The sequence below is a fragment of the Homarus americanus genome, unplaced genomic scaffold (genome assembly GCF_018991925.1).
Source record: "Homarus americanus isolate GMGI-L3 unplaced genomic scaffold, GMGI_Hamer_2.0 scaffold11407, whole genome shotgun sequence".
Lineage (NCBI taxonomy): Eukaryota > Metazoa > Arthropoda > Malacostraca > Decapoda > Nephropidae > Homarus > Homarus americanus.
In genome coordinates, this window is record NW_024721983.1 from 529,348 (window position 1) to 547,561 (window position 18,214).

The 18,214-nt window shown below is 40.8% G+C and overlaps 1 protein-coding gene across 3 annotated transcripts; it reads left to right on the forward strand.

The window, feature by feature from the left end:
- Positions 1–1,910: 1,910 nt before the first annotated feature.
- On the forward strand, positions 1,911–17,452 carry LOC121861924 (aminopeptidase N-like). Of its 3 annotated transcripts, none has more exons than XM_042359876.1 (18): positions 1,911–1,988; positions 2,531–2,870; positions 3,161–3,823; positions 4,196–4,407; positions 4,556–4,711; positions 4,965–5,092; positions 5,425–5,605; positions 6,835–7,018; positions 7,428–7,581; positions 7,805–7,886; positions 8,660–8,843; positions 9,252–9,588; positions 9,984–10,126; positions 11,556–11,743; positions 14,107–14,277; positions 14,926–15,069; positions 15,839–15,920; positions 16,272–17,452. In XM_042359876.1, the coding sequence occupies exons 2-18, from the start codon at positions 2,709–2,711 to the stop codon at positions 16,437–16,439; spliced, it is 3,339 nt and encodes a 1,112-aa protein (XP_042215810.1). In that variant the 5' UTR covers positions 1,911–1,988; positions 2,531–2,708; the 3' UTR covers positions 16,440–17,452. The 3 variants fall into 3 exon arrangements, with proteins under 3 accessions (XP_042215810.1, XP_042215811.1, XP_042215809.1); XM_042359877.1 differs by having other exon boundaries at positions 1,912–1,993; positions 2,605–2,870; XM_042359875.1 differs by having other exon boundaries at positions 1,915–1,993.
- Positions 17,453–18,214: the final 762 nt, after the last annotated feature.

Consider the following 18,214-nt stretch of genomic DNA (forward strand, 5'->3'; position numbering starts at 1 on the left):
TGAGAAAGACAGAAGGGGTAGAGGGAAAGGGAGGAAAAAGGTGGGGGGGGGAGAGGTGATGGGGAGGAGAGAGAAAGACGAGGTGTGTGTGTCGCTGGGAAGACAAGAGAACAAATGCCAGAATTCTCGCTAACACCAACTGCAGGAACATCGAGGCTACCATTATCCATGAACAACTACTGTACGTTGGACTGGCCATGTTACCCGCATGGACGACAGTAGGCTGCCAAAGCAGCTCCTTTACAGTCACCTAACGAATAGTAAACGTAACGCTGGTGGGCAACAGAAAAGGCATAAGGATAGTCTTAAGACAAACCTGAAAAGGTGCCAAATCGACCCCTTCACCTGGGAGACGATTACTCAATACCGTAACGCTTGGACGACCACAACACACGAAGGTGTTTATACTTGCGAGTTAGCCCGACTGCATAACGAGGCAGATAAGCGCCAACGCCGGAAAGACGGTGCCACTGCCCCTCCCGCACTAGATGTACCCCCCCCCCCACATGTGTAACATCTGTGAACGACCCTGCCGGTCCCGTATCGGCCTCTTTAGACACCTCAGAGCTCACCAACGTAGGTGACCAATATTATAGTTATTCTTATACTTTTCATTAGACGTCAGAGTTTGGTGTTTATGTTCATTCTTCCTTCATTGGTTTTGTTTACTTAAATTCAAAATGGCCTCAGTTAGGTTTACCTCCACTGAACAGTATTGTACAAAATATTGAGGGTTTTTTAAATTAAGTTGCTGTAGCTTCTTAGAGACTTTAGATTAACCTGACTTAACCCAACTTAACCTAACCCTTCAGGCAGCGTTAGAGTGTTTAATAATCAAGAAGAAAAGGTTAAGGGGTTATTCTTCTGATGATCCGAATGACTTATTTACTGTAAGCATTAATTTCATGACACACATGCATACGTACATTACACACACACACACACACACACACACACACACACACACACAAAGACTGACACGCAAACACACACACACCCACAAAGACTGACACGCAAACACACACACACCCACAAAGACTGACACGCAAACACACACACACCCACAAAGACTGACACACAAACACGGGATACAAAAACAAGATTGGATTAGAAAGTTTGTTTGGTGTAAAAGAATGTGTCCTGCCAGGTGCCGCGATGTTCATGAGGGCGTTAACATGTCTCAAGATGGAGGGGGAGGGATGCGACCAACTCTTTCGTCTAGTGTACGCCCATGATTGTGACATAAAATAATATTCATGGTTTGGTTCCGGGATAATGACTGAGTGTGGAAGACAGTAATGAGCTGAGACTAGAGAGACAAAGATGGTAACAGTAATCATCAATGTACAAGCTCTGCAAATACTAGTTCACGCCGCCACGACTACTGAACACCCGGGGTATGGTTGTTAAACTTGGGTGGCGTGTGTGTGTGTGTGGAGGTGGGTGAGGGGCTGCCTGGCGACAGGGCTCAGTAAATGGGCTATGGGGAATGGGGGGAGGAGAGAAGCCCAGGGCTGGTGAGGGTCATCCTCGGACGTTAACCTTGCCAATACCCGCCCGTGGCACAATCTTCAGTCTTGTCATTAAGTGCAGGTGAGGGTAAACACAACAATCATCTCACTTCTACTGAACCTCTTCACTGGTTGATGACGATGGCTTATGAAGTTACCTTTGTTCATTGTCGTCACACACCCGAGGTTATACCAGACCATGACCTCCTGAACTAGTTTCTGATACTCGTTCATCCAAAGTTCAGTAAACTAAAAAGCCAAACCTTTCTTCCTTAATTTACATAAACAGACGTTAGCCTCCCACCACCAAAGACAGATAAGGCATATAACCTAGAAAATCAAATTGAGTTGGTTGACATAGATATGACAGCAGAGAGCAACAGTTTAACCTCAGTGAGCGGCAGCAGAGTGTAGTGTGTGGTGGTGTGAGACGGGTTGCTCTGACTGCCTGGAGTATCACCTTCACAATTCTCTACTGTAAGGTGACAGAGCTCCTACAACCCGCTGTTATTAACCCCATTACCTGTTCGGTCTCCATTGCTATGTCTCTTAAAAACGAATATAAATATTACGTTTATGATTTGTTTTGACCTCCGCCAGCGTTTACAGCTCGAGTGATGGCATTTATGAATCATCTTGGTGTTGTTCTTTATCATTCCGTTCTTGGTCTACATTTCCAAGACACATTTGTAACGATTAATTAATTTATGTCCTCAATGTGTCAACAGTGTGTGCGTGTGTGTGTTAATTACCGCGTGTATTCTTAATGTGTCCTCAGCAATGTGTCCTAGATAGTGTGTGTGTCCTCAACAATGTGTGTAATCGACAATGTTTGGATCACCTTAAGATTAGGCACCTTAACTAATTTCACCTGATAATTAACCACCTTAACTCTAACCTAAACTAACTTAACAGTGAAACCTAACTAAACCTAACCTAACCCCTCCAGGTAGTGTTAATCAGCAGGTGAATTAAGCTGGGGGCCTAATAGGTGACCTGTTTTTTTTTCATATCCACAGTCACCGAGTAAAAAAAATATCGCGCACGAAACTTTGTGAATTTGAAAACTTACGACACGAATTGTTGTCAGCAGTAGGACCAGACACGAGGCAGTTTACCTGAAGGAGGCCCAGGAGAAGGACTCTACAGTAGTCTTGTGTGTGTTGTCTCGTCACTTCTCGCATCAACGTCTTCATCATGTTAGCGTTTAAGAGGAGTGACTGGCCTGCCAAGGGTGTAAGGACCCACAGGTATAGTGTCCTCGTCCCCCTCCTCCTGCTGGTGGTGATAGGGCCGTCCTCCACTTCTGCGCTCCGTCGGCTGAAGAATGGACTACCCACCCCACTACACAGCAACACGGTAAGCAAATTCCATTCCCCCCCCAAAGAAAATTAAGTACGTCTTGCTAAGTACATTTTTTTTCACCCTTTCAACAATCAGTGTGAAGTGTGTTGTTGTGAATGTGTTAAACTATCGTCCTTGGAAATATTAATTATCATCCGAAAGGCATTAAACCATTATCCAGTTAAACCATCGTCATCTAAGGGTTTATTTAACACACGTAAAACTAGATTATCGTCCAGATCAGTGTGTCAAGCATCACGTGTAGAAGCCATTTAAGAATTTCTCATTGATATAATTTTCCTCAGTTGGGATCACTGGACAACCTCAAGTGGAGAACATCTTCGTCTATCTCCTCTAAAGACAGAACAGAATCTACGACCACAACGACCACAACGATCTCACCACCTACAACGACATCAGTACCAGGGACAAATTCAACGTCGCCACCAATATCGGAATTCACGACTTGGGAAACGACAAATTCAGCTTCGACTTTAACAGAAATTACAACCTTGAGAACGACAGATTCAGCATTAGTAATTTCAAAACCAACGACTCCAGCAAAGGCAAACTTACCATCATTGACTTCAGACACAACGACAAACTTACCAATGACAACATTTCCAGAATCCACAACAACAACAAAATCACTTTCACAATCAACCACTCCACAATCAACGACCACTTTAACCACAATCAGAACAACAACAACCGCACTAGAGGAACATACACCTCCCCTTAACCCTATAATCACTATAATTTCACCCAGCTCAACAAATCAACCAGACTTCAACTATCTCCTCCCCAGGGTCATGAAGCCACTCCACTATGACATCTACGTGCAGCCTTTTATCAATGGGAATTATAGCATTAATGGTTCTATGGCTGTGGACATGGTAGTGCTCCAACCTACCTCCAACATCACTCTTCATGCTTCTAATATGAAAATCACCAAAGATACGATTAAGGTGAAGGAGTATTAATTTTGTTGTAGTTTTAGGGTGAAATGGATAGATGATTGCATTGATGGATAGATTGGTAGATTCATGGGTAGATAGATAGGTACTGTAAATATTCTTTGTTTTAAAGATAAGGAGAGAGAGTTAAGAGAACATTTATCTCTGTATTTCTTATTTTTTGCCGACCTATTTATTTATTTATCTATCAAATGATCTATCTTTCCTTCTATTGCCTTATAATGTCTATCGATCAATCTTTTAATCAATCTATCTAACTTTTCATCTGTCGTTATTTCTATAAATTTATCAGTCTATCCTCGATCTTTCTATCATTCTATCTCCCAGTCTATCTATATACACACATACATACTCTCACTACAGCTGGCAGCGGCTGAGGGTGAGGCAGGAGACGACCTCCCCAGCATCAAGTCCTTCACGGTGGACACAACTCGTCAGTTCTTCACAGCTCACCTGACGGGGGAGCTGAGACCCGGCAGGAGACTCCTCTACTCCATGAACTACATCAGTAGCCTCCACAACCACCAGTCAGGTTTCTTTGGTGTCCAGTACCTCGACAGCAATGGTACCCAAAGGTGAGTATTAAAAAGTCTGATAGACGAGAGGCGTTTTTTAGAGTCTGTGACTGTGTTTTAGTGCGAGTAACGAAGGTGCGTGTGTGTTTGTGCTGATATGAAGACCTTTTTTTACTTGAATATATAACCTAGTGTTTCGTGTTCTCAGGCATCTAGTGACCACGCTGCTACAGGCCACCCACGCCAGAAAAGCCTTCCCCTGCTTCGACGAGCCCGACCTCAAGGCGACCTTCAAGCTGCGGGTGGCCAGGCAGAGCAACATGACCGCCATCTCCAACATGCCCATACGACGCACCGTGCCAATGTGAGCACGTTAGTGGTGAAAGAAGGGCCGTGTAGCAGGTGTAAACATTGATGTATCGAGAAAATGAATTAAAGTAGAGCACAGTAAATGTTTTGTTGTGATACGTAGCTAATAATAATAATAATAATAATAATAATAATAATAATAATAATAATCGTATTCATTATCATTGTCATCATAGAATCAGTAAGTTAATTTAATTCTTGCCGTGGTTATCTCTTTCCTGGCCTCCCTTCTCTGTTGCGTGACTCAGGGAGGAGGAAGGCTGGGTGGTGGACGAGTTTGACACCAGCCCCCTCATGCCCACCTACCTCCTCGTCCTGGTCATCGCTCACCTGGATTACGTCAGTGTTACCAGCCACGGCCGCGTTCCTATTAGAGGTGAGCAAGTTTATTTCTCTTGTTCTCCAGAGTTTGCCAAAAAAGTCCTTCTATTTCCAGGACAAAAATCCCTGGTTGTTTGTGTATCCCCGTCTCTCTCACTGTAGTAGGGAATTGCTCTTTAGCTATGGAGAACCATTTAAGATTTAACTGTTACATATTTTGATCATGTAATTCTTAATTGCCATTAAATGAAAATATCCCTGTTGTAACATATCCAATCTTTTGTTATTTTTCCTCCTCTGTTCTTTATTTTTATCAATGTTCAATCTTTATCTTCACACTTCCATAATCTTGTTCCTGAGAGTAAGTGAAGTGTTTCTCCTGGTTAGTGTGGGCGAGGCCGGAGCTGCTCCACAAGACAGCTCTCGTGCAGCAGGTCGCACCGGTGACCCTGTCGTACCTGGAGCAGTACCTCAACATGTCATACCCTCTGCCCAAGCTGGATTTTGTCGCGTTACCCAGTGATATTGGCACAGCGTTCGAAGGCTGGGGTATCATCGTCAACTATAAGTAGGTAGAGTGTGTGTGTGTTTGTGTGTGATAATTAATTCAGCTATAAATACTACTTTCGTGTCTTTGTAAATGCCTTTTTTTATAGAATTGATATGAATTGTTGAGCTTTAACACGAATTTATCTCTTACTCTTATCACACACACACACACACACACACACACACACACACACACACACACACACACACACACTAATATCCCGATGATATCTTTGTATTTGTAAATATGAAAAATATCTGTACTGATCACTTTCTGAACAACTTAGAGTACCGGTATTCTATTTTAATAATAATAATTGATATTCAGTCAATGTGACCAAGGATAGCTGACAAGGCCATGAGATGCTTGTATCCAGTAGAGTTTTTATGCCAGGGGGTCACCCATCCGAGCACAACTCATTTTGGTTAAACACGAAGGTAAATGAGGTCAAGCAAAAATCAATTATGAAAAAATACAGGTAGTTCAGGCTAAAAATCACTACGCGCTTAACAGTCTGACACAAATAAACACTGAAATTCTTACGACAAATTTGAAATGGAACACAAAGATTCAGCCACTCAGTTTATTTCACCTGAGGATTAAACACCATAACGCTACCTTGGTGGAAGTTAGATTTTTGTACGGTCATTAGTCCCCCCGGGCACAGGTCAATGACCCTCATCAGGGCCTGGGAGGCTAAGGTATATTGATAGAAAGAAGAAGAATAATAAAGAACCATAAATAAATACAAAAATTAAACAAGAAAAACCAAGAGTGAGAAACAATATACAGTAGGTATGTTGTGTTAAAGTAAGAGAAACAATTGAGACCCTGCAACTGTGTGTAACTGAGGCAGAAAGTTATATCAACAACCTGGGACTTGGTCACAATTTTTGTGGTGCCATATGGCAGCAGGGTCTACCATCAGAGAACACATTATGCCTCCAATATCTTCCCCAGTCGGTAGTACCTCCCTGTTTGATAGCTGCCTACTACCTCTAGATTAAGTTATGTTATTTGAAGTTAGATTAGGTTCTAATATGTTAGATTAGGTTGTTATTTGAAGTTAGATTATGTTATGTTGTGTTATGTTATGTTAGGTCAGGTTATATGAAGTTAGAGTCGGTTTATATTATATTATGTTCGATTAGGTCAGGTTAGCTTAGCTTTCGGGTGATGTAAGGTGAAAATAGGCTGTTAAATGATCCGTTGTTATTATTAACTTGTTATTCTTTTGATTTTGACAGCGAAGAGTTAATGTTGTTCAGCCCAGACGCAGACCCAAAAGACCAGAGGGATATGGTGGTTCACATCCAGGCACACGAGTTGGCTCACCAGTGGTTCGGTAACCTGGTCACCCCGAGTTGGTGGACTGACCTGTGGCTGAGTGAGGGTTTCGCTTCCTACCTGCAAGTTCTAGCTTTCACTAAGGTATGTGGAGTACCTGTGTTTCTTTGCTTGTGTGTATGTATGTGTGCACTGCTCTCTTCTGCTGGTCACACCCATCACATCAAAATTATACGTAGAAAAATAAGCTTTTTATTCATTCTGTGGAAGCCACTAGCAATGACACACAAACAGGAATATAGTTAACTTGTATATTGCATGTTGTTTACTTTATCTGTTAAATTTGGTACATAAAATTAATCTACTGTATTCCAATAATTGTTCTTTATGTAATTAATTCATCATATAACTAATTAATACTATTCACCGTTAAGTTTATGGAATACTTTTTATCCCACTATTTGGACTTATTGTAACCTTTGTATCACTTTGTAACTGTACTACTGTAACATTAAACCTGCAAGTCACTGCATCACTCTTCTGCCTCCCGCAGATGAACCGGTCACCCAACATGTTAGAGGAGATGGCAGAGCTCTTGCAAGATATTCTTCAAAGCGACAGTGAACCTTCGTCCCATCCCATCCGCCTCCCTGTTTACAACCCGAGGGACATATGGGCACTCTTTAACCCCATCTCTTATTATAAAGGTGAGTCGCTGTATCAAAAACACTCAATCAGTTAATTCATGTGAATTTTAAACCAATTATTACGCCTATATAGAATCTACATCCGTATGTTTAACGCTATTATTATCCTCGGTATGCAGTGAAATATTGTTAGTATAGTTTGCCCACCAACAGTTAAAGAAGAAAATGGAAGTGTTTTTATGGCTACCTATATCATAATTAAGGTTCGTCTGTTCCCCATTAGGGTCGTATATCATCCACATGATGAGTCACTTCCTCTCTGAGAACACCTTCAGGAAAGGCATCATCAACTTTCTTAAGGACCGGTGAGTTAATTGATGAGTTATGAACGAATAATTTTATAGTAATTGATGGATATTTTCACACTTAGTGGGGAGACGGAGACAAAGATGACATGAATAATATCCCTTAAAGACTCATTAAATTGTTAATATATAGTTACTAGTTAATTAAAGGGTATTATGGTATTTTTAATAATTAAGAAATGAGTTTTTAAACACATGATTGGTTAGAGTAGATTGATACGATTAGATAGTGAATCTAAAAAAAATTTGAAGTTAATTAATATGCATAATATGCTGGACATGTAGATTATTCTCAGCAATGGTGTACCTCTAGTTTGGGTGTCCGTTAGGTAATATTATGTAGGTAAATTAGAATAGGCTACGCACCATAAACGCCAATTATAAACTTATGTTAATTTTATACAAATTTGTTCTATTCTAGTTCTTAAAACCTCATTCAAAAGTTTACAATAGTGAGAAGTCAATTCAAAACTTATTTACTAATTTACTCGTTTAACCTCGTCATAACCTGTTAAATTAATTATCGGTCAGCTAATCGGTCACACACTGTTGGCAAGCACCAGACTTGTGCACTCTTGACTGAATATATACAGTATATCTAAACACACACACACACACACACACACACTTAATCCTCTTCACCATCTGTCAGTACACTAAACGGTCTTGCGGTTCTCTGTTCAATAAATTATTGATTGAGATACCATATATTTCTCCTGATGCCAAAACTGTCGTGCAGTATCCAATATGACGCAGGATTTTCTGGTGAATAGTAAATACAAGAACGCAGAACAAGACGACCTGTGGAGGCACCTGACAGTCGCTGCCCATCAGGACGGCACACTGCCCTGGGACGTCACTGTTAAGACCATCATGGACACCTGGACGCTGCAGACTGGCTACCCCGTCATCAAGGTGGTGAGGAGCCCAGATGGTACCTCGGCTACTGTCCATCAGGTACGACACTCCATTACATTTTTTTATAGTCAATTACAACTACTCGGCAATTTCTTTAAAATTTTTATAAATTTCAATAAATTACAATTTCAAATTACAACTCCCTCATGTCTGCCTTCTACGGTCATGAAACACAAAGCTCAAGTCAGTTTCTGCACTAAAAAATAACTACAAATTGAATCAAGAAGCTATTTGGTTAACCATTTATTATTATTTCAAGTTTTTAGTTCGTTTACCATTCACGCAAGGAAATTTTGTCAGAATGAAAATTGTAATCATCATTTTCGGTGTTATATATTATTATGGTATTGTTATGCAAATATACTGGACATACATTCATACACGTTTTCGGAACCTTATAAAATGTGTAACAGTGGCAGGATATCGAGTATTATGTTGTCAATACAGGAGAGGTTTCTACTGGACGGGTCTGAAAAACTTACAGACAGAAATTTCTACAAGTGGTGGGTGCCGCTGACGTACACAAGGCAGGACAATCCCGATTTCAACAACACCAAGGCTAAGGTATGGATTAGGAACACCGAGTCACAGATAATGATCCCGTCCCTACCAGACAAACACCAGTGGGTCATCTTCAACATACAGAGTACAGGTTATTACAGAGTCAATTACGACCTCGGCAACTGGAAACTATTAATCAAACAGCTCCTCACTGACCACCGAGTCTTCCCCGTCACAAACAGAGCTCAGATGATTGACGATGCTCTTGATCTTGCTCTAGTTGGTAAGTATCCTCTTGGCTATTTAACCTGGACTGATTTAGACATGTATTAGATTTGGGTTCCATAATACCATTTCCTTTATTAATGTTTTGATATATCTTTAAAAAAATGTAATCTTACAGAAGTTCACATAATCTATACATTTATCATCTTTTTTCGTATTTTATTGGAAAAACGTAGAACGTTTAGGAGAATTGAGTCCTCTTGTGAGTACTTAGCCAGAAGTATTCAAGAATAAAGAACAGTAAAATATGTCAATAGATCAACATATAGACGGATACATGAATAAATAGATAAAAGAGAGATTGAGTTATAGACAAATGGATACCTTGTTAAATTCATCTCTCCTTCTCAGGTGAACTATAGATATTTTGCTTAATGTCTCTTACTCTGGCAGGTAAACTCTCTTACAAGACGGCCCTCAGTGTAACCGAGTATTTGCGGAATGAGACTGAAAGGTTGCCGGTACAATCATGCTTCCACAACATGGAGCACTTGGAAAAGATGCTTTGGAACACCCCAGTTTATGGAGGCTTCAAGGTGAGTGAATCTTAAGGATGTTGTCATCATTTTATATTGTTAGCTGCCTTACTGTGTTTCTTGGAAACTGGACAAATGGATAGCATGATAGATGAAGTGATATAAATTTCACTGATGGACAGATAGGAAAATATGCTCGGAATCGAGTATGACGATCATACAGCTATGGGACAAAGATATGAGTTATTAAGGATGTCACCTTCGTTGGTGAGATCTGAAGTGACTGGAGAGGCCGATACGGGCCCGGCAGTGTCGTCCACAGATACTGTCCATGCGGGAGGGGCGGCTGCACCGTCTTTCCGGCGTTTGCACTTGTCTGCCTCAGTATGCAGTCGGGCTAACTCGAAAGTATTGACACCTTTTCGTGAGGTGATCCTCCAAGTGTTACGATGTGGAGTAATCGTCTCCCAGGTGAGGGGATCGATGTGGGACTTTTCAGGTTTGTTTTAAGACTATACTAATACCTTTTTAGTTGCCTGCCAGCGTTACATTTACTATTCGTTTGGTGACTGTAAAGTAGCTGCTTTGGCAGTCTACTGTCGTCCATGCGGGTAACATGGCCAGTCCAGCGTAGTTGTTCATGGATAATGGTAGCCTCGATGCTCCTACAATTGGTGTCAGCAAGAATACTGGCATTGTTCTCTTGTCTTCCGCGAACTGGGAAGATGGAACGTAGAGAAGCTGCCAACACCTTTGTTCCTGCCTGGAGTCGTCTATGTTGAAAAGTACCTTCATCCGGTACTGGATGTCCACCCCGCTGGCTAAATTGGCACTAGCACGAGTAAGGAAGGCAGCCAAGAAAATGGAAAAGAGCGTTGGTGCCAGTACACATCCTAATTTTATCCCCATTTGAATGGGGAACACTCAGACTGGATGCCATTGTGTAGGACACTGCTTTCATGCCATCGTGGAGTTGCTCCACAATGGCAATGGATTTTGGTGGGCAGCCAAAATGGCTGAGGGTCCGCCAGAGGGCTTCCCTGTTGACCAAATCGAAGGCCTTGGTTAGGTCGATGAAGGCCATGTACAGGTCACGACGCTGTTCTCTGCACTTTTCCTGTATCTGGCGGGCAACAAAGGTCATGTCAGTGGTGCCATGTGATGATCTAAAGCCACATTGAGATTCTGGGAGAAAGTTTTCCGCCTCAGGAAGAAGTCTGTTTATCCGCCTCAGGAAGAAGTCTGTTTAGAAGGACTCGGGTGATAATCTTACCAGCTATGAACAGCAGTGAGATCCTGCAGTAGTTGCCACAGTTTGATCGTTCTCCCCTGTTCTTAAAAATGTTGACGATGGAGGCATTTTGAAGAACTTGGGGAATTTCCTTCTATTTCCATATATTCTCTATGAGAGAGTGGAGGCTTTGTTATTTTTCATCTGTTATTTTTCATCGGTATTGAATAAACTGCAGTTTTTACTTTTCCCCTACAGAAGTACATGCTATCGTTGCTGGTGCCATTGTACAGTGCGCTGAAAATCCACAACGACCAGCAGGTTGAAGCCGTCCAGAAGGAACATGCAGACCTGGTGAAGCGGCTGTGTGACCTGAACCACCCTGACTGTGTACACCTCGCCACCTCTCTCTACAGCCAGTGGATGCAGGAACCCAAAAATCTCAAGTGAGACAACTTTTTTTCTTCTGTGTCATGTTTCAGTTACTTGTATGCTATTAATTTGTAAGATAGCGTTATAATTTTTTTAGTCATTGCTCTACACTGCCACAAAGTGCGTGCTTCTCACCAGTGTACCACAGGTTCGATCCCCGGTCTTGGCCAGTGAGAAAAATGCTATCCATTGTGACGTCACCAAATACTGCAGGTTTTCTCTGGGTCATCCAGTTTCCTCCTGTACTAACACTGGAAAATGAAGGTCGTATAAAGTAACAAAGAACAAACCAACCGCCCGAACGACCCATGAAAGGCTGAAAATTAAACTGGAAGGATACGGGATTCGAGGAAGTGTCCTAGCAAAGATCTGAGAATTTCTCCATAACCGCATGCAGTGTGTGGTTATTAATGGCACGAAATCATCATGTGTACCCGTCACAAGCGGGGTACCACAGGGTAGTGTACTGGGCCCACTGTTGTGTGTTTGCTTCATAAGTGACATGCCTGACGCTGTACATTCCTCCATATAAATGTTTGAGGATGACGCCAAGTTATTTCGGGAAAATAAGAACCATACAGACTGTGAAGAGCTGCAGAAGGATGTCTGTGAGCTTCAAGAATGGTCGAAGAAATGGCTGCTAAGATTCAATGTCACGAAGTGTAAGAGGCTGCACCTGGGGCGTACCAACAGTAAGGAGGCGTGTCATATGTCCCAACGGGACGAAGAAACTGCAGTAATTGAGACTGAATGTGAAAAGGACCTAGGTGTGTATGTTGACAATGAGCTGAAATTCTCGGACCATTGCGAGAAGAAGGTAAATGAGGCAACTAAATTATTAGGTCTCATAAGAAGGTCGTAAAGATCTTCAAGAATGAGGTGCTTCCCCGTCTGGACTATTGTCACCCCATCTGGTCCCCGAAATATGCTAGGGACTGTCAGTTGATTGAAAATGTCCATAGGAGGGCCACCAGACTGGTGCCTGCACTTCGACACCTCAGCTACCCTGAGAGCCTAAGGCGCCTGAAATTGCTTAACTTATACTACAGACGGGCAACGGGGACCTAATTGAGGTGTATAAACATCTCAAAGGGCACCACTCAGTCGAGCGTCCTTACCTGGAGCTGGCGGACGCTCGCCCCACAAGGGATCACAGCTCAAGGTTGAAGAAGCCGCAAATCCAGAAAGCTGTGAGGGGTAACTTTTTCGTAGTGAGAGTTGTGAACTCTTGGAACAATCTGCCAGAGAGTGTTGTGACGTCGCCGAGTGTGAGGTCTTTCAAGACCAGACTTGACAAGCGCTGGAGCAGGTTCAGATACATTCAGGAGCCAATGCATGCCCAGTACTTGCCAACAGTGCGTAACAGAGACGTGACCGATCGCCCAAGTAGCTAACGAGCCGATCAGTGGTGAATAGGATAAAAGTAAAAAAAAAAGAAAAGAAAAATTTAAATAAAAATATTCCACTGTAAGATAATGCTCTATTCATCTCAGTCAGTATTTGTGTTCCCCAAAAATAATTTAACTACCTAATTTACTCAATAGCTTATGCTGGTAGACGGAAACAAGTTCACTAGTTAGTATTTGTCTAAAAAGTAAACTTGTTCACAATATTTAATGTAGAAATTTTAATGTTTACCTTAGGGTATCAGCCCATTTACAACATTTAAAACAGAATGTTGAATTTATTATCAAATAGCATATCTTGTAATTTAAAAAAAGGTTTACTATTTATTTATAACAGAGAACTTTTGATTAACAAGTAGAGACTGGAGGTCTGGGATGGGGCACAGAACTACTTTATAAAAGTTATCCATCATCGCTGGCCATCACAGAAAACTTAACATATTTTACAAGTTTGTTATAGCATACACAAAATAAATAAATTTGAGTTGAGTTCAACATAGAGTTGTGAAACTTTTATTTTTCTTATGGAATCTTTATACTTTTGTGATCGCAGTAAATAGAAAATTATAATATGTGTGACTGGATCCAAGTAACGAATTATTTAGAATCTATGAATGAACTCTCAGCCATTATTGAAATCTCAACTTGCTCGTTAAGTCCCGGCTGCATCATTCTTTCAGCATAGAATCTGAGGTGAAGCTGAACTTTAATGTGACAAAATTTACACAATACGGTCTAATACATCCATCGCAACACTCAAAACACAGTGATAGACTAACATGATCCAGCCAGGACACAAACACACAGCCAAGATTCTACATTAGGAAGTGATAATTTTACTAACATTAACTTCGTATTCGATTACTTAATGCAAGCTCGAAACTTTGTTAAAATGTTTTAGTTTAAATCATTTTTTTTTTAGGAGTGAAAAAATTTAATATAAACTATAATCAGACTACACTCACACACAGGTCGGTGCCACAGCAAATACGGGAGACTGTGTACTGCACAGCCATAGCCCACGGCGGGGAGGAGGAGTGGCAATTCGCGTGGAGGCAGTACTTCCTGAGTAACGACGATGACCACAAGGATCAGCTGCTGAAAGCCCTCGGCTGTACTAAAGACTCCTGGGTCAAGGCTGGGTGCGTACTGCCGAGGGAAGGGTCAAAGAGTAACGTCCTATTATAGTATTTGATGAATCTTAATTACACAACTTATTAATATAAATTTATCCACCACCCAGAAATAAATAATAAATTTTATCTTTCTTACAAAATGAATAGTCACGATTTTTTTTGTCAGTAAACACCATCTAACACCTTGGTCCAACTTGTCTATTTACAATTAACTATAAATTTGAAAATAAAGACACCCCAAATTAGGAGAAGGTGCCTATAATATTGTGAAAATAATACATTAAATTCACTCTTTCTACATTATGTTATCAACCTTTATTTAGTTCGGGGAGATATTGTCATTCTGATTCTATAGCAAACATTTATGATCCGGTATATGTAGTTGATTAAGACTATTAAACTAGATAATTTCAGAACTTTAAAATGTGAAATTTGAGGGTTTTTTAAGTAATAATATCCTAGGAAGCTTTAAATACATATACTGATGACTTAAGTGCCAGTAAATTAAGAAACTTTAAATGCAAAGAAAATAATAATCTTAATATTTGTAACCTGAAATAATTTATTATGGAGGTAAATTAAATACTTCCTATTCACCACAGTGATAACTTACACATCCAGGAGCTTTAAATCACTACCTTCTCCCTCCTTCAGGTACCTTAACTTGGCCTTTACCCCTGGCGTGAAGCTGAGGTCCCAAGACATGTTCCAGGTGTTCAGTTCGGTGGCGTCAAAGGTCCAGGGCCATCACGTAGCCTGGGACTTTCTGCTCAATAGGTGGAATAATGTTACAGCATTGTGAGTCTGACTAGGTTATGTGTCAAGTTTCTGGGCATTAAACTCGCATTAATTGACAGAAAATTATATTCAACCACTGTCATTTTTATTCCCATTGATATTCGGCTCAACCGAAAGTGCGAGAATGATTCTTGCACTCACAAATATAAAGTGTGTGAGAGAGCCTCGAAACGACAATCTTGAATGTCTATCTTTTAATGTGAATCTTGTTTCCAAAAGTTAAGAATCACTTTATGGTTAATCTTATCCAAATGGTTCTTGGTGTTATTATGTAATCAAAAAAATAAAATCAGTGAAAGGAGTGAGGGTGAGAGAATGTGGTTGAGAGGAAGGGGTCGATTATTGAGGATTGTGAGTGGTTATGTAAGGATATCATGGCGTGGAGGATGCTGTACATGACTCATCCACTGGCTATGGTAAAGAGGTTTAGAGGCTTTATTTAAAATGTAAGTAGAATACAGGTTTAGGTATAACGTGTAGGTGGAGGTGTATATAAAACATTGTCAACAGCGTGATGGTGGTCCAAGAGGAGAGGCATTAGTATAGGGTAGAGTAGACCTTCCACTTGTCCCTTTATCAGATTCTTGTTGGTTACGATGTTTAGGAAAGTATGAATTGATTGACGGAAATTTCGACTGCTTATACCATATACCACTAAATTATTAATTCATTAATTTAGTGAAACTCATGTAAAGGCAAATACTAATTTCACTCACATAAAACTACAGCTAACACATCAGAGGAATTGTTAATGCTTTGATCATTACAGATTTGGTAATGGAGAGAACGTGGCCGAGATATTCCTGAAGACGGCCACCGAGTCCTTCAACACCAGGCAGAACCTGATGGAGGTGAGGCTGTCACTTGTCACTTTCAGCTCACACTAACAAACTTTCTCGCCCTTCTTCCAAGCAGTCCACACTTCTCCGCAGACAAAGCGAACATAAATATTTCCCCTGTGTTTTCTATATTTGTTGTCAAGTGTTTGAATTGTGTACGTGCTTAGAGACCTTTCTTATTGATGTTAAGAAAATTGTTTTAAGGTAACAGGGATGGTAAATTTCATATTGCCAGTTCAAATTTCAATCTCTTCACCTTCAACCACTCAAATATAGTAACCCAGCAAGCATGATCACGTCTTTGTCACCCTTGCTTGTGTGTGTTTATGTAAACCGCCTGAACTCTACTGTGTTTATTTGCAGCTGAAGTTCTTCATGAGGACAAACAAGAAGTACCAGGGGGTTGAGAAGGCTTCTGAATCTGCCATGACACGGACTTACTCCAACATTGCTTGGATGGACAGGAACTATGATGACATCCGCCTGTGGCTCAACAATAACGGCTACTCTACCAATTTGCAGGTTTTATGAGTTTCCAGACCCACAGAACATAATGCTGCCTCAATGTTTCTGTACCAAGTGACAAATACCTCGAAGACCTCAAGCATACAAAGTACCAAATCCACTGAAGTGTCTTCATTCCATCTTGAAATTCAGTGCCAAGCCATTGCATGTATTAAGCTCCGGTTCGCCTGGCAACTCTCTGGTGTTTGTGTGCTAGCACTAATGTATATATCCCGAGTGCTTGTTGTATATGAGTGTAACTATTCTAGTTACTAAGCGGTAGTTCACCTGTTGATCGCTCCACCCACTGTTACCAGTTTATTTTATATTCTTAATTTGTTATCAAGTCATTCTCTTCCTACGGCCAAGTCCACAGAGTCATTTCTATATTAAATCACAGTCATTTATATCTATTAAATCACCCGGTCATTTCTATTTATAATAAATCACAGTCTTCTCTATCTGTATTAAATCACAGAGGCACTTAGGACAATATTCTGGTACAGTACTCGGCTATAACTACATTATGAGTGAGATTTTCCCTCTTGGTGCAGCAGTACTGAAAATGTCCAGACTTCAGTAAACGTGTAAACAAATGACTTTCGTCTGTTTTAACACTCTGGACTCACCTAACTCTTTAGACTTCACTCTGAGAATCAAACTACAAACTTATTATCAAACAACATTATTATTTGTGGGTATTTTATCAGTAGAACCATCCGAAAAAGAATTGCCATTGTATAAAAACTGTCTTTTCCAGGGACTTACTGTAAAGGTGTTGATGAAGACCATCTTACCTGGTTAATGAGCGTGTGAGTTTATTGATTAAAAAATATAAGTTCTTTTACTGGATCAAGATTAATAACTTATGACCATAGTGTAGTAAAATGATTCAACAAACTCAGGGGTAAATAATGACGTCTTAATATTGAAAGACTGAGAGTGATTTGGTTGTTTGCTTGAAGTCATCCCTAAATAGATACGAATATAATTTATTTTCTGTTGTACTTATTGTTGGAGAATAAATGACATACTGTTATAGTTTGGGTAATATTAATCCTTATTGTATTTTGGGTAATACTCTACTTATTATATTTTGGGTAAGATAGATTAGACAGACAGACAGACAGACAGATGGATGGGCGGGCAGTCATGCGTACACACATTCGGTGAAATCGTCAAATAAGTTTATATTGTTTCATTATGTATATAGAGAGTACAGATATACAAATAATGGTAAGCCCTCCTCTCTCATAGTCACAGGTCCTCCAGCCAGGTAAATATTCACGGTAGAATAGCACTGTAATGCACCTGAGACACCTGTTCCTTCACCTGCTCTCATCTTAACCTTGGCTTAACCTTGGGACTCGACAGCATCTTAACCACCGAGACACGGCTATCGTCATCCTCTCTCAGCTAAGTTTATGCATCACGTCACACACACACACACACACACACACACACATGACTATATATCTCTCTCATCGCTTCGGGGGGCAGAAAGTGATTCTTTTCTTTCGTGTTCGTGTTAATCATTATTATTTATCTCAAGTGACCACGCACACCCGTCGAGCAGCATTCCTCAAGCAAGAACTGGTACATAGATCCTACATTTGGGGGAGAAGAAGTAAGAACCCAGCCTCTTCCTCATCTCCCCCTTCTCTTCTCCCTCTTCTCTTCTCCATCTTTCTCTTCTCCCCCTCCTCTTCTCCCCCTCCTCTTCTCCTCCTCCTCTTTTCTTCCTCCTCTTCTCCCCCTCATCTTCTCCTCCTCTTCTCCCCCTCATCTTCTCCTTCCTCCTC

Bases quoted from the DNA above. Each gene is read 5' to 3' on its own strand.
- LOC121861924 (XM_042359876.1), top strand. From the start codon at position 2,709: ATGTTAGCGTTTAAGAGGAGTGACTGGCCTGCCAAGGGTGTAAGGACC. The intron at 2,871-3,160 runs GTAAGCAAATTC...AATTTTCCTCAG, and splicing joins CCCCACTACACAGCAACACG to TTGGGATCACTGGACAACCT. The intron at 15,070-15,838 runs GTGAGTCTGACT...TGATCATTACAG, and splicing joins TGGAATAATGTTACAGCATT to ATTTGGTAATGGAGAGAACG.